The 14510-nt window shown below is 36.7% G+C and overlaps 1 protein-coding gene across 2 annotated transcripts in view; it reads right to left on the bottom strand.

Moving 5' to 3' along the window:
• Positions 1-14510, bottom strand: part of LOC110214653 (sperm flagellar protein 2) — a 105687-nt gene that overhangs the window by 21776 nt on the left and 69401 nt on the right. For both annotated transcript variants that reach the window (XM_078153221.1, XM_078153222.1), the window contains exons 8-9: positions 12924-13112; positions 10827-11014 (exon numbers count right to left, since the gene is read on the bottom strand). In XM_078153221.1, the coding sequence (XP_078009347.1) occupies positions 10827-11014; positions 12924-13112 (377 nt within the window). The remainder of the gene's footprint in view (positions 1-10826; positions 11015-12923; positions 13113-14510) is intronic.

Below are 14510 nucleotides of genomic sequence, written 5' to 3' on the forward strand. Positions count from 1 at the left end.
TTTAGAATTATGCTAGAATGCCATTAAACTGTTCATATCCAGTGACTCAGCAATACAACACACACATACATATACACACAAATACTATATATATACATATATATACATCTATATATGTATATATAGGTCATATATACCAAAATATTAATAGTTGTACTTTCATGGTAGCAAAAAATGGGAAGAAAAAGGAAAATATCTAGAAATATTTGGAAAACAGCTGAACAAACTGTGCTATAAAAAAATCAAGAGAATACTGCTGTGTCATAAGTAATGATGAATATGAGATACTCAATGAAATACAGAAAGACTTACGTGAGCTGATATAGAATAAAATAAGCAAAACCAAGGGAGCCAAATTCAGAGATTACACCGATGTAAGTGAAAACAACACCAAAAACCAATCAAACTCATATTAATTGTGATGGCTACTTGGTCCCCCCAAATAGAAATCCCACCAAAAAAACAACTTCTCTTGGCAAGAAGGTATGGGCCTGCAAAGCATAGTGTCACACACTCACATATTCTATCATACAGAGTCACTTTGCTTAACCAAGTTTTTCTCCCCTTGTAAAGAAGGGCTCAATGTTGGGAATGGGAGAGATTAGGAAAGGCAGTGTCCTTGTTCATGAGTTAATTCCCTACACATATGGCCAGATGCCCTCCTTTACTTGACCCTACCATGTCCTTAAGCTACCATCCCGAAGCTCTCTTTCCTTCCACTTCCACTCTCCTGGAGGTCATCTATGCTTGTCCTCTCCACCTTCTTACTACCCATTTACTTCTCAACCTCTTAAAAAGTTTCTGATATCACCATTCTACCGAAATTATTGATTTCAAGTTTATCAACAGTCTTTTAACCGCTACATCAAAAACTAGAGAGAAGCCAGAGAACACATCAACCAGTCTAAAAACTTATTATAGCTCTAGAGATGCCAAAAAATACAACATAGAAACAAAGAGTAAACTCCCTAACAACTGCAAGAAGGGACTATAAGGAGAAAAATGGGATTTTCATAAGGATTATAGAAGTATCTAGAAGTGAAGCAAGAAGGCAGCTAGGTACCACAGAGGATAGAGCACTGGACCTGGAGTATGGAAGACCTAAGCTCAAATATGGTCTCAGAACTTTCTAGTTGTGTGATTCTGGGCAAGCCACTTAACCTGATTGCCTCATTTTTCTCATTTGTAAAATGCAGATAATAGCAGGGCTGTTGTAAAGATCAAATGAGATAATATTTGTAAAGCACTTAGCACACTTAGGCACATAGTAGGTGCTGTATAAACATTAGCTATTATTATTATTACTATTGTTACATTAAAAATGAAACAAAAGCTCCAGAGGAAATGACTGAAAGGAGAATAAACAGATTAGAACACAGAGAATAAAACTTTACAGAAGTAGTGAATGCTCTGAAAACTAGAATAAAGCAAACAGGAATCAATGACTCCAAAAGATAGCAAGAAATATTAAAACAAAAGCAAGGGCAGCTAGGTGGCACAGTGGATACAGTGCCAACCTTGGAGTTAGGAGGACCTGAGTTCAGACACTTGACTCTTAACTAGCTACGTGACCCTGGGCAAGTCACTTAACTCTGACTGCCTCACCAAAAAGCAGAAGGGAGGAAGGAAGGAAGAAAGGAAGAAACTAGCTTCTCAAATCAGGGGCAGATAGGTGGAGCAGTAGATAAAGCACTAGCCCTGGAGTCAGGAGGACCTGAGTTCAAATCCTGCCTCAGACACATAACACTCATTAGCTGTGTGACTCTGGACAAGTCACTTAACCCCAATTGCTTCACCAAAAAAAAAAAAGACTGAAAAAAGAGGAAAATGTAATATATCTGATATGAAAAAAAATGATCTAGAAAACAGGTTAAGGAGATAGAATTTAATAATCCTTGGGGTCCCTGAAAACCACAATTAAAAAGAAAAACACAAAAGCCTAGATACTCTATTTCAAGAAAGTGTAAGTGAAAACAGCCTAATCTATTAGAATGAGAGTGCAAAGTGAAGAGAAGAGGAATCTATTGATGATGTCCTGGAAAAAAAAAAGAGAAGGAAGCACAGATAAGCAATAGTTCTGAAAGTAACTTGTAGAAATTTTTGTAAATTTTTTGTTGTTGTTAAAGCAAGTTTTATAAAATGGAGACTCAGCTTATATAAAATCTCCTTTTGTGTTCTGCTGGGCTCATGGAAATGCTTTCTTATTCTGGAGTTTAAGTTCAGAATAAAAGTATTAAAATTAAAAAGAGAAAAAAAGAAGCATAAAGTTTCCTTCTGAATAATTCAGAAAATTATATCCAAGTTTGCAAGTGATAGTTGTAAATGGATGCTAATGGGAAGGAATAATCCCTTGTCCAAGAGGAAACGTGAATTATTCTTCTTTAAAATAAAACAGTAAAAAGGGGGTCCTGGAATCCATGAAACAAGGACAATAAAACAACATGGTAGACTAATTAATACCTTCACCACTCTAAGTTTTTAGGGCCTTCAATCTGATAAAAAGGATTCACTATGGGCTATATATTTGGAATGTAAAAAAAAAATCCCATACCCATGCAATGAAAGAGCAGCTGCTGAGAGGAGAAACAACAGAGTAAATGCCAGGGCAGTTTCTGAACGTACCCCTCCTCATTCCTGGTTGACTGCCATCACTTTTTTTTTCACATGTGAATTAAAGATAGACATTTTTAAATGTTATTTGCAATAAGGTTACTGTCCTGGAGAACTAGACTGCTCATCTAGGGGGAAAAACATTTTATATATTGACTATTAAATAACAGGCATGTAGATTTTAATTGTAAAGAAAGTTTTCCAACTGGTTAATGATGTTCTACATTAAAAAGCTTTTTTTTTTTTTTTGGCTATAGAGCACCTACTCCCCAGGGTTGAGATCAGATGAGATAATATTTGTAAAGTTCTTAGCATAGTGCCTGGCACATAGTAAGCACTATATAAATGTCAGCTATCATTGCTCCTGTCACTACTAGTAGTAGTAGTTACTAGTACTAGTAGTAGTACTATTACTGCTGTTGCTGCTGCTGCTGCTACTACTGCTGTTGCTGCTGCTGTTGCTGCTACAGCTGCTGCTACTACCATGTACTACCACTACTGGTTTCTATGATTAGCAGACTAAAAGAATTAGAATTTTGTTCTCTTGAGATATCCCTCTTCTTCCTCTAACACCTCCAATGTTGAATCTATTGATTTCCATAAGTTTAAACTATTGGAGCTTAGCTCCAGGAACTACTCTGGAAAAGGAATTTGGGACTCATTGGACTTAAAACTCCAGACCTAAAGAAAAGTCCAAGTGCCCTTAGGAAATCAACTACAAAGGTGGATCCACACAAAAAAAAAAAATGCAAGACTCCGAGCCACAAGGTTCCTACTCTTGTCTCTGGCTGAACAGTATCATTTTACATTGATTTTTGTTCTTTAAAAAAGGAGTTCTAAATGCAGAGCCTAAAAGAACATGTTGCTATGATTCCAGTCAAGTTAGTAGTTTTAGCCTTAAGAATTTCACAATGGGGAAATAAAAGAAAAAGCCTACAATGTAATGCTGAAGTATCACAGAATTAATTCTGACGCTTCATGTAGAGTAGTTGATGAAGCGAGTGTGAGTCTGAATGACTTAAACATATTTGCGAGTACTGCAATACAAATTTAGCCAGCAAAGGCAGAAATTAGAAAAGAGTGGAAAAACAAAATAGTCATAACGACATATAGAGAAGAAAAGGCTAGTACCATACTTAAGTAAGACTCTCCATTCATATTAGAAGAGTGAATTAGAAAAAGAGCAAGGTGCATGGTAATCTAGCTGTTCCACAGCTGATGACCTTTGAGTTAAATTATGTGAGGACTGAAATTATACGCACACACACACACAGACACACGTAGTATATATGTGTATATATTTACATCTACATTTATCAATATCTGTCTATAGATATATAGGCAGCTAGGTAGTATGATGGATAGAGTGCCAGCCCTGGAGCAAGGAAGACCTGAGTTCAAATCCAGCATTAGACAGTTACTAGCTATGTGACTGGAGGCAAGTCACTTAACCCTGTTTGCCTAAGTTCCTCACATGTAAAATGAGCTGGAGAAGGAAATGGCAAACCATTCCACTATCTTAGCCAAGAAAATCTCAAATGGAGTCACAAAAAGTCATATACAACTGAAACTAATAAACAACAACATGTGTGTGTACGTACACACATACATATAAATACATAAATATATGTTTATGGAGCTGGGTCTTGATAGCTTTAACAATTTAAATATATTTTAAGCCCCTCAGTATCTGTGTATTTTATAATGTCATTGTTTTGCTTTATGTGGCTATTAAATTGTTTCTATGATTTCTGCTTTAATTTGGATTGTATTAGGACAGGGGTGGGAACCTGCTGCCTCAAGATCACATGTGGCCTTTTAGGTCCTTGGGTGCTGCCTTTTGACTGAGTCCAAGTTTTTTTAGTTTTATTAATTTATTTTGATTTATCAACAATCACTTCCATATGCTTTTCAGTCTAAAATTTTTCTCCCCCTTCCTCCCCACCATCCTCCCCAAGACGGCGCATAATCTCATATAGGCTATGCATTTACATTCCTATTAAACATATTTTCACATTAGTGAAGTTGTAAGTAAAAATTAAAACCAATAGGAGGAACCATTAGAAAGAGGAAACAAAACTCAACAGAAGAGAAAAAAAATGATAGCAATTCAACTTCCATAGTTCTTTCTTTGGATATGGATAGCATTTTCCATCACAAGGCCTCTGGGGATGTCTTAGATCCCTGTATTGCTGAGAAGGGTTAAGTTTATCAATATTAGTCATCACACAACGTGGCTATTATTGTGTACAAAGTTCTCTTGGTTTTGCTCACTTCACTCAGCATCAGACCATACAAGTCTTTCCAGGTTCTGAGTCCAAGTTTTACAGGACAAATCCTTTTATTAAGGGGATTTGTTCTGTGAAGTTTGGATTCAGTCAAAGGCCTGCACTTGAGGACTCAGAAGGTCACATGTGGCCTTGAAGCCACAGGGTCCCCACCCCTGTACCACGATGATTATGTAATTATATAAGTGTGTGTGTGTGTGTGTGTGTGTGTGTGTGTGTGTGTGTGTGGAGAGAGAGAGACAGAGAGAGAGAGAGAGAGAGAGAGAGAGAGAGAGAGAGAGAGAGAGAGAGAGAGAGAGAGAGGAAAACTTTGACAAGATATCAAAAGTTCAATAGGAACAGAGAACAGAGATGGTCCACTGATGGCTGGACACCATACCGAAACCACAAAACCATTAGATATTTTCTGACATTGATATGGAGAAGAAAATACACTGGCTGCATAATATTTGTGCAGTTAGTTTGATATGCAACAGTTATAAATGGTAGAACTCATTGAGCTGAGTGGGATCCATTGGTGTGATAGTTCTTAACATTTACTTGTAATCTTAAATTGATCCTGGTTTCAAACACTGGATTGAATACCTCTATTTTAGTAGACTTTAGTAAATTAAAAGAGCAAATTGGTGTTAGAAAGCATTATTGATTTGGTGGGCATGCTGATGAATCAGTATGGTTAACACTTCGGACCTTCATAGAAGTCACTGTCCTTGACTCTGGCCTTTTTATATCTTATTTATGGCATTGCCACCATCAACAGAAAATATAAGCTTGCCTATCTATATCTCCCTCACTATTTATGTTTCTAAGGTATAAGCATGTGCTTTCGAAAGATGGACAATGGAGGAAATTAGTTGTTACTTACTGCATTGTATCTCTATATGAACATCATGTACACACCTTGTATTTTGCTTTTCTGCTTAAGATTTGTTTCCCAGGAATTCAATTCTCTCTGTTCTTGCAGCCCTTTCTCAGAGATAAGGTGATTCATCCCTTACGTATTAAGTTCCCCCAACTCCCTACCTTCTCATGAAATGCCTTGCATAACAACGTACCAGAAGACGTCATTAGGACAAAGTTAGGACTTTTGCACTCAGGCTTCCAGAAAGATTTATAAGATCTGCCTCCTGCTAAGGAGAATATATGGCTGTCTCTGTACTGGGGCAATGACCTGCTTACTGGCACACACCTTTGTTTATTGGAGACCACAGTGTATAGTACATTGAGGTCTGGGGCCAGTTGTGCCAAAAGGCCTGCTACTTCATGGCTAGTGTAAATAGACTGGGGAGGGGGCTGCTGATTTCCACCTCATCTTATGTATCTTTCAATACATGTCACTAACATCTTATAAGTCACTTATGCGTGTTAGTTATGGCACCATGCAATTAAAACCCAAAGCACACAATCAATCAGACTAACATATATCTCAAAACTAATAAGCCCCAAAAGGAAGTGATTATCACCATGTTCCCCCTACCCTCCTGCTTAAAAAAAAGGAGGCCTCCAAACTTCTCTATTTCTTTTGAGGACAATCTGTAACCTAATTTTGTCAACTCGTGAATCATTTTTTGGCTCGTTCTTCTCCTGCCCGATATGCAATTAGCTGGTCAATTTTGGTAAAGTTTGTCTCCTTGCCATATGCTCAGTCATCACCCTTATTCACACTTCTTTCCTGGGTTACTGTAGTAGCCTAGTACTTGGGCTCCCCACTCCAAGCCACTTTTCTCTCAGATCAGTCCTGTATTTGCTTCAATACTTTGATGGCTTTGTGATTGTCTCCATGAAAGTATGCCCTCCAGTGGTCTACCTTGCTCCTGACCAACGTGTTCTCATTCTTTTGCTGTTGTTCTCATTCTTAGATGCATTTCTGCATCCTCCCATAAAACATCCTCAGGGGGTCTAATCAATGTGATTAGAAATGTCTTCTTTATCTCTTGACATCACACGGCCTGTTTATATGTCATCTCTTCCTCCTATTACATGGCAAGGTCACTTCCTTTGGATCACATACCTCTTTAATCATATCTTTATACACCGTGTTACTATCCTTTAGCCTTTTCATATCCATGCATCATGTGCCTTTCCATCAAGATTTGGCTGGCTTGCAATTGTAGTTCCTTGGAGATCACAGTTATTTCATGCTTCACATTACTGGAGGACTGTTGGCATTTACAAATGGGTCTTTGTTTCAGAGAGAAGCTTGTGGTTAGAGGTTCATTAAAAGTGATGTACAATACTGCAAATGTAACGCAGTCCATTTGTCTCCTCCTAGTCCATTCTAGACCCAGACTGTTGTATTCATCTGTATGGTCAGTCCAAGATCGATGTACTGTGGACACCCTCCACAGGGCATGAGTCTATCTCAAAAAATATTCGTTGTCCACTTGGTTTTCCTTGCGCAAATAGTTTGGCTGAAGTAATTTAATTGATTGTGGATCATGCTTAGAAAACTGTACCATGGTTCAAGGCTTGATGAATCAGCACAACCTCTCCTACAGATGGGAGACTTTACAAAGTCTCTGCAATTTGGATTGTGTTGGGCATTGGCCATGATGGTGGCATTGTTTTTGCAAGCATATGAGTACCTACTTCATTCTTCATTGAATATGTATGATTAGAGGGTCAAGCAGAGCTGCCTCTTTTGTTACTTGTCTCAATGAGGAATGTTTGACTTCAATAAAAGCATAGGAGACATCTTATTGGAGGATGATCTTAAAGGAAGCAATATATATTTCACATATATATATATATATATATATATAATATATATATTCTTCTAGTGAATCAAATGGTGTTCTGTTGCTTTTTAATCCAACAAATAACAAACACAGCTGGATTTTGCATTCTCTGAATATTTCTTCCAATGATATGACTGAAAATATTATCTACTATAAAATAGTTTGCAAAAGTCTCCCTGGTCTCTTTTCATCAAGAATTTCCTTAACAAACAAATTGTTCTTACAAAGCTTTTGTATAAAAGGGATATTATTTATATTAGTTGGTAATTATTGGTGCTTTTTAAATCATTTTATTTTGCTACAAAGAATACCCAAATATTCCCCCTAACTATTGGTATCCTTTTTTTTTCACATATCTTGAGATTCAATTCCACAATGACTTCATATTTCATCAAGTCCATTTCCTTTATGTATATTTGGTTCAGTTCACCTTTTCTCCTTTATTTTCTCTATAGCTATTTCTACTTCCTCATGCAGTAATTGGAAACTGTGATTTTAAGAGTTCAAATACTTTCATTCAGCTGTCACCAAGGAGAGGATAGTTTGTTTTGTAATTCCCCTTTTTTCACATATGTTGTCCTAATTTCGTAAATGCTCTTTGGATGATGTGAAATAATTAGGTTTCAAGTCAATAACTTCACAAACTTTGTTTTTTCTCTACCATTTAAAGATATTTTTATGATTAGATACTGCTCCTAATATTCCACCATCATCCTTTTCATGATTTTACAGATGGATTTGTATTTTAAACCTAGCTTTATTTAGAAACTGGTTGGAATAGTGTTTCATAGTAGTTGTTTCAAAGTCCTTTAACCTCTTAATGAACATAACAGTAACTTACCTAAAAGGACTGTTGTGAGGTTTATAAAACACTTACTATTAAATATTAAATTAACCCTAAGTCTGCGCTGTTGTTATCAACGGTAACGACATTAAACGAAACAAGTGTTTCCTTTGATTGCCATATGTCTCTGCTTTACAAAGAGATCAAGCGTTTACTCGACAAAGCAGCTTCCAGGGTAACTTAGTCTTTCAGTTGTTGGATTATTTACATTCGTTAAAGTCCCTTAAGAAACAGTGATAGTCAGTGTCAATGACCGTTCTTTTATTTATTTTACTTTTTTTTGGCATGACAGGAGTTATTTTAATTACAAGACATTTTTTCCCCATTTTTATTCTTTCTCTGACTTTGTATCAATTTCTATCTTCGCTCTAACAAATCAATAATCTGACAGTACACTGTCAAACTAATTCAAAATGGCTCCTATGGATCAGCTTTTTTTCCTATTTTTATCACTTTTGTGTGTGTGTGTGTTGTGTGTGTGTGTGTGTGTGTATTTGATGCTTGACATATCAAAAAGCGCCTCAACTCTTTTGAAGAAAGTATTCATGATCTATTGGCTTAAGATTCTGGTGTAATCTCCAAACCTTTGGCCTCTTCTATCTCTTATCTCTGAGCCATATTTCCCAACCTATCATTTCTCATCTTCACCTACTTCTTCCTTTGCACTGAAGTCACCAAATTTTAAAGTATATGATGAATCATGTTGGAAGGTCTTATCAGGCTCTTCATGGAATTCTTCTACGTCTCCATCCTCTACAACAGATGATGGTGCCTAAGCTTCAATGTAGGGTCTTATGACAAACGTCCATCATGAATACAACATTCTAAGGTGATAGAAAGTCCTACTTCTTTCTGTAAGATCCTCCTTATTGGTTGCTCTACTATCAGGTTCTTCCTTCTTCCATCCATCCCCTCCATATTGTTCCTCTATGACCTTCATAGTCACAACACAATTAGGTCACCTGCCTGCTCACAAACCTCGAGGATAAGAGACGAATTTCTCAGTTTGGCCTTTGTTAAAAGGCTTCGCTAAGGACCCTCTAAAGGAATTGTTATCTTTTCCTCATTCAAATCTTCTCTGTTGCCTGGCCCTTGCATCTGTTTTTGTTTGTTTGTTTGTTTGTTTTGGCTTTATTTTATCTTGCTCCATTAGTTTCTGATGATCTGACTTTTATTTTTCTTGGACTATGAACCTCCTTATTGACTTTGCCCTCTGATATCTGTTATCCTGAGTCTTGTCTGTCTGACTTTTGACCTACTGCATGAAGAACAGGGAAGGGTCAGGAAGTCAGAATGAAAGTTTCTTTATCTCACCCCGATTCCCAGGCCTTGTTCTCATCCCTAATATACTCCTGATCACTTAGACTTTGTTTCAGTTTCTGGTTTAAGTCGCTCCTCAGCCAGTATCTAACATCTATGTCTGAGTGGGCCCTGGTGTGACAGCAGAAATGAAACATAACCTTTGGAAAACTTTCCCCACCCTTTATCTGAATTAAGGAAGGGAATTCTATGATTGAATATATATATATATATATATATATATATATATATATATATATATATACATACATATATATACACATACATATATACACACACACATACACACGTATATATATATATATATATATATATGTTCATATATATATAATTGATCTTATATCTTTTTTCATGAATATCTTCATAAACATTTTATGCTATATTATCTAGGAAATTGCCAGAATCTCTGGGGAATACATAGGTCATTAAAAAAATCTCTGAGTTTCAGTTTTCTTATAGATAAAATAGGAATAATATTTGCAACATTTAATTCACAGGGATATTGTAAGCCTAAAATCAGAAAATACATGGAAAGTGATTCACAAACCGTAAAGAACTATATAAATGCCAATTACTACTACTACTACTATTACCACTACTCTGGTTAACATATGAATCCCTTGAAGTTCACAAAAGAACTGGATAAAATTTTTATTATTCAGATATCATAATGGCATAATTTTGGATATGCTTATACCTATAATGATAATACTTTAAATTCCTGAATACTTTTAGTCTTCTAGAAAGGTCAAAACATCTTATTCTCTTTTGTATGTTGGTTATATAGAGCTATCATTATCAAGAGAAAACCTGAGGTACAGATAGAAATACAGTGATTGTCCAAATTTCTGCATCTTATCACCTTCTGAGTTAAAACAACAATAAAAGTCTGAAGAGGCCAATCTAGTACTTTTGTCAAAGAACCTGAATTCATTCTACTAAGGCTGAAGGCTTAACCAATCCTTTCTTTTTTTTCCTCTGCTTATTTGTTTTCCCTTGCACTGCTTATTAAAAGCACATACTTACTTCTGAGTTAACTCTCGATATTCTGCTACTTTAGTTGAGAAGTCAATGATGTGGTCCAAGATTTCTGCGCACATTGAATAATGCTTTTTATAACGAGCTTGAGCTCTTTCTGCTGTTATTCTTTCATGAATTTCTATTTCTTTTTGGGCTTGTTCTTCATATTCAAGCTTGGCTTGTCTTGCGAGAGCCTAAGACACAAAATGAGTAACTTTGTAAATAACTGTTTAATTTAACCAGAAAAAAAATGATAACTCATCAAACTTCATTGGAAAAAGCAGAAAAACAGTGAAACTCAGACACATGTATCTAAAAAGGCAAGGGAGAAGGACGACACAATTACCTAGATAATTTAGATTATAGGGAAGAAAGAGCACTCCTGGTCAAAATGAACCAAGGTACTGTATTACTCACATTACTTTGAGTTTATATTACAAAAGTTTTTTCTTTGAATGGGAAAAGATTAAGAATAAAATCACCATTCTGATTCCCCTAATACCAGACTGATTTCATCTTAATAAAGGTAAAAGTGTGGTCATTCCATTCAGTGGGTACCACTGAAGCTTTCTAGAAACAAAATTGTCCTTTCTTAAAATGCTCCAGATATTACTTTTGTTTTTAGGTACTCTAGCTTAATATATCTGAACCTACAAAAACCAGATTGGTTATTGACTATAAAGATGGCCAGTGCAAGACAAGCTTCTCATTTGGATTGAATTTCATTGTGGAGATTCAGTCATATTGTACTTAGCCTAAATAAGCAAGCAGTGCCCACTCAGACTTTCTTAGGTATACTCTGTGTCTTGGCTCTGGAGTGGCAATGCGACTGACCATGGTGCACACAAGATTCTTCAGGCAAAATAACTAAGCCAGATGAGACTCTGACTATATCCCCTGGCAGTACAATAAATAGCAGTAACCAAAATAATAATGTGGAGATAGGAAAGAGAACCTAGACCATCATTTCTAAGCTACTGTAATAAGCTGTCAAGACCTGGACCTATTTATTTCCTCAATCTTCCATACAATGCATTTTGAACCTTGCCCCCCCCAAAAAAAAAATGATGATACACCTGCACTGAAGATTATGAGAAGCTAGTGTAAATACTTGCTTTTTGCCTAAAACAAGTAAGAATGGAGTCCTTGAAATGCATCCCCAGGTATCTTCTCTGGCTCCACATTTGTTCCTGACCATTATCTTCTCTTTTGTGGGTCTCTTCCACCTCTTTTCCCAGGAAAAGAACCCATGATCTTCATGGCTAGTCTTGATAAGATGATAACTAGTAGCTAGGCATGCATATCCTCTACCTATTCACATACCTAGCCCTCAGAACCATATTCTTTCCATATGTTTAGGTAATGCCAGTGCCTTCTCTGATGTTTGCAATCTAGAACCTCCCTTACCTCACAATAACTTTCCGAGCAGATGTAAATGAGAGCTGGTAAGTTTCATTGCTGCAGGAATTTAGGAGAATTTACAAGTTTTAGTTAACAGACAGAAAATATTGACTAAGTTTTCCAGGTCTGTAAGTAGTTCTATTTATTATGGTTTGGGATTGAATTCATATAGAAATAGTTACCATGAAAACAAACAACAACAACAAACATCTCAGTTTTACTACTCCTGAGTATAAGTAGCCTCTATCAGCAGAGGATGGGTAGCTCCTTCAAACTCCATTCTCATCTATCTTGTATATTATGCCTCTTCCAAAGCCTAACTATTCACACATTTCAGTATACAGGTGAAGATTTAGAATGGAAGACAATCCAAAAATAAAATCTGTAATTTAATTTCTTTGGATGCCAATCTGTTTTCATAGGCTACATGTAAGAGGCTAGAGAAGTGAAACACAAGCATGATAAGTTTTTGTTTTAACTCGACTACTCGCCATTTCCTATTTGTGTCTTGCTCTTGTTTTCCCCTGGACTGTTACTGGGACCTTGCAAAAAAAATAAAACAAAACAAAAACAAACAAACAAACAAAAAACATGTCTAAGCAATGTATTAAATTCTAGAGGCACGATACCATTCATTTATATGTGGCTTAGGAAAATGGATCAAAATGAAACACAAAAAATTTTAAGGAAGAGATATTTTACTGCTTCTCTGTCAAGAGCATCCTGGAAATCTTTTAGGCGTCTTTCTTCATATTGCTTTTCTCTGAAAACTCTGTTTTGCCATAAAACTTCCTTTTCATGCCGAACATGCATGAGCTGCACAGCAATGCGACGCTCCTGCTGAGACTGTCTCATTAGACGGTTAATGAGTTGTTCTTCTCGGTAAGCCTCCTGGAAATGCAACATTGTAAGATTCAGTTATTTGAAAAAAAAACTTAGTAAGATTCCAAAATGTGTCGTGCTTATAAGCAAATAATTTAAGCTGTATGTTTCTTTAAACAATGTGTGATATTTTTAAATTCTAAATTAAATTTTAAATTTTAAATTAAATTTAATTTAATGTTAAAACATTTAACTTTAAAAGTCCATTTTAATTCTATTAGTTGCTGTTGTCCTCTCCATGACCCCATTTGAAGTTTTCTTGGCAAAGATGCTGGAGTGGTTTGCTGTTTCTTTTTCCAGATCATTTTCCAGAGAAGGAAACTGAGGCAAACAGGATTAAGGTCACACAGCTAGCAAGGGTCTAAGGCTAGATTTGGACTCAGGTTTCCCTGACTCCAGGCATGACGCTGTGTCTACTGTACCACATAACTTCCCCAGTTCTAAAAGAGCAGAGTGCAAAACATCACATAAGTTTTGCAAATAACAAGGTGAAGTGTCTGGATACTTTAAAATCATTATATATACCCTAACATATACAAAATGCAATAATATTACTTCCTCTGAAATCTGATCATAAATAATGTTTTAAAATTTTTTTGAATTCTTGGTATTTTATTTTTCCCCAATTACATGTAAATTTTTTAAAACATTCATTTTTAAAACTTTGAATTCCAAATTCTCTCCTATCCTCCTGCCCCATTGGGTGCAGTATAATAGTCATTAATTCATCCACTCCTAGACAGCCTGCCAGGGTAGGTTGGGCCTTTCCCAAGAGAGTCAGTCTGGTCCTCAGCCAGTGCCATACTGGAAGCCTCTCTAGCCGAGGCTCATGTGTCCCTGGCATGGTCTTCAAGAGCCCGACAAGAGCATCATAGCAGGAGTGTTTTGGAGGGAATTTTTCTTAAGAGGGACATTGGAATGTGGATAGATGTGGCCTCCCTTTGTCTCTATTTCTTCCCCTTGATGGGCATCCTGTCTTCATCTGTTAAATGAAAGGATTGGAGTCTGCTGTTAGTGAGGCTCCTTCTTACTGTCATGTTCTAGGCTTGGGTCTATTTTACACCAGAGACCGGCACCTTTGTCAGGGAGCACCCCAGGGCATGGCCTCCTCTATTTCAAGATAGCTTAGCATGTGTATCCACTCTTGATCCTTTTTTGTCATGGTCCTCTTTGAGAACAAAGGACAAACAGCAACCTTTGTGACCAGAGAAGGAGGCGCCCACAAGGGACCAAACTTCCAGTTTGGTAACACACTCCCTTCCTTCCTTCCTTCCTTCCTTCCTTCCTTCCTTCCTTCCTTCCTTCCTTCCTTCCTTCCTTCCTCCCTCCCTCCCTCCCTCCCTCTTTCTTCTTCCTTCCTTCTTTCTTCTCTCTCCACATAGGGTATCACACCACTACCTGCGGCTG

The sequence above is a fragment of the Phascolarctos cinereus genome, unplaced genomic scaffold, assembly GCF_003287225.1.
Source record: "Phascolarctos cinereus isolate Bilbo 61053 unplaced genomic scaffold, phaCin_HiC Scaffold_4;HRSCAF=312, whole genome shotgun sequence".
Lineage (NCBI taxonomy): Eukaryota > Metazoa > Chordata > Mammalia > Diprotodontia > Phascolarctidae > Phascolarctos > Phascolarctos cinereus.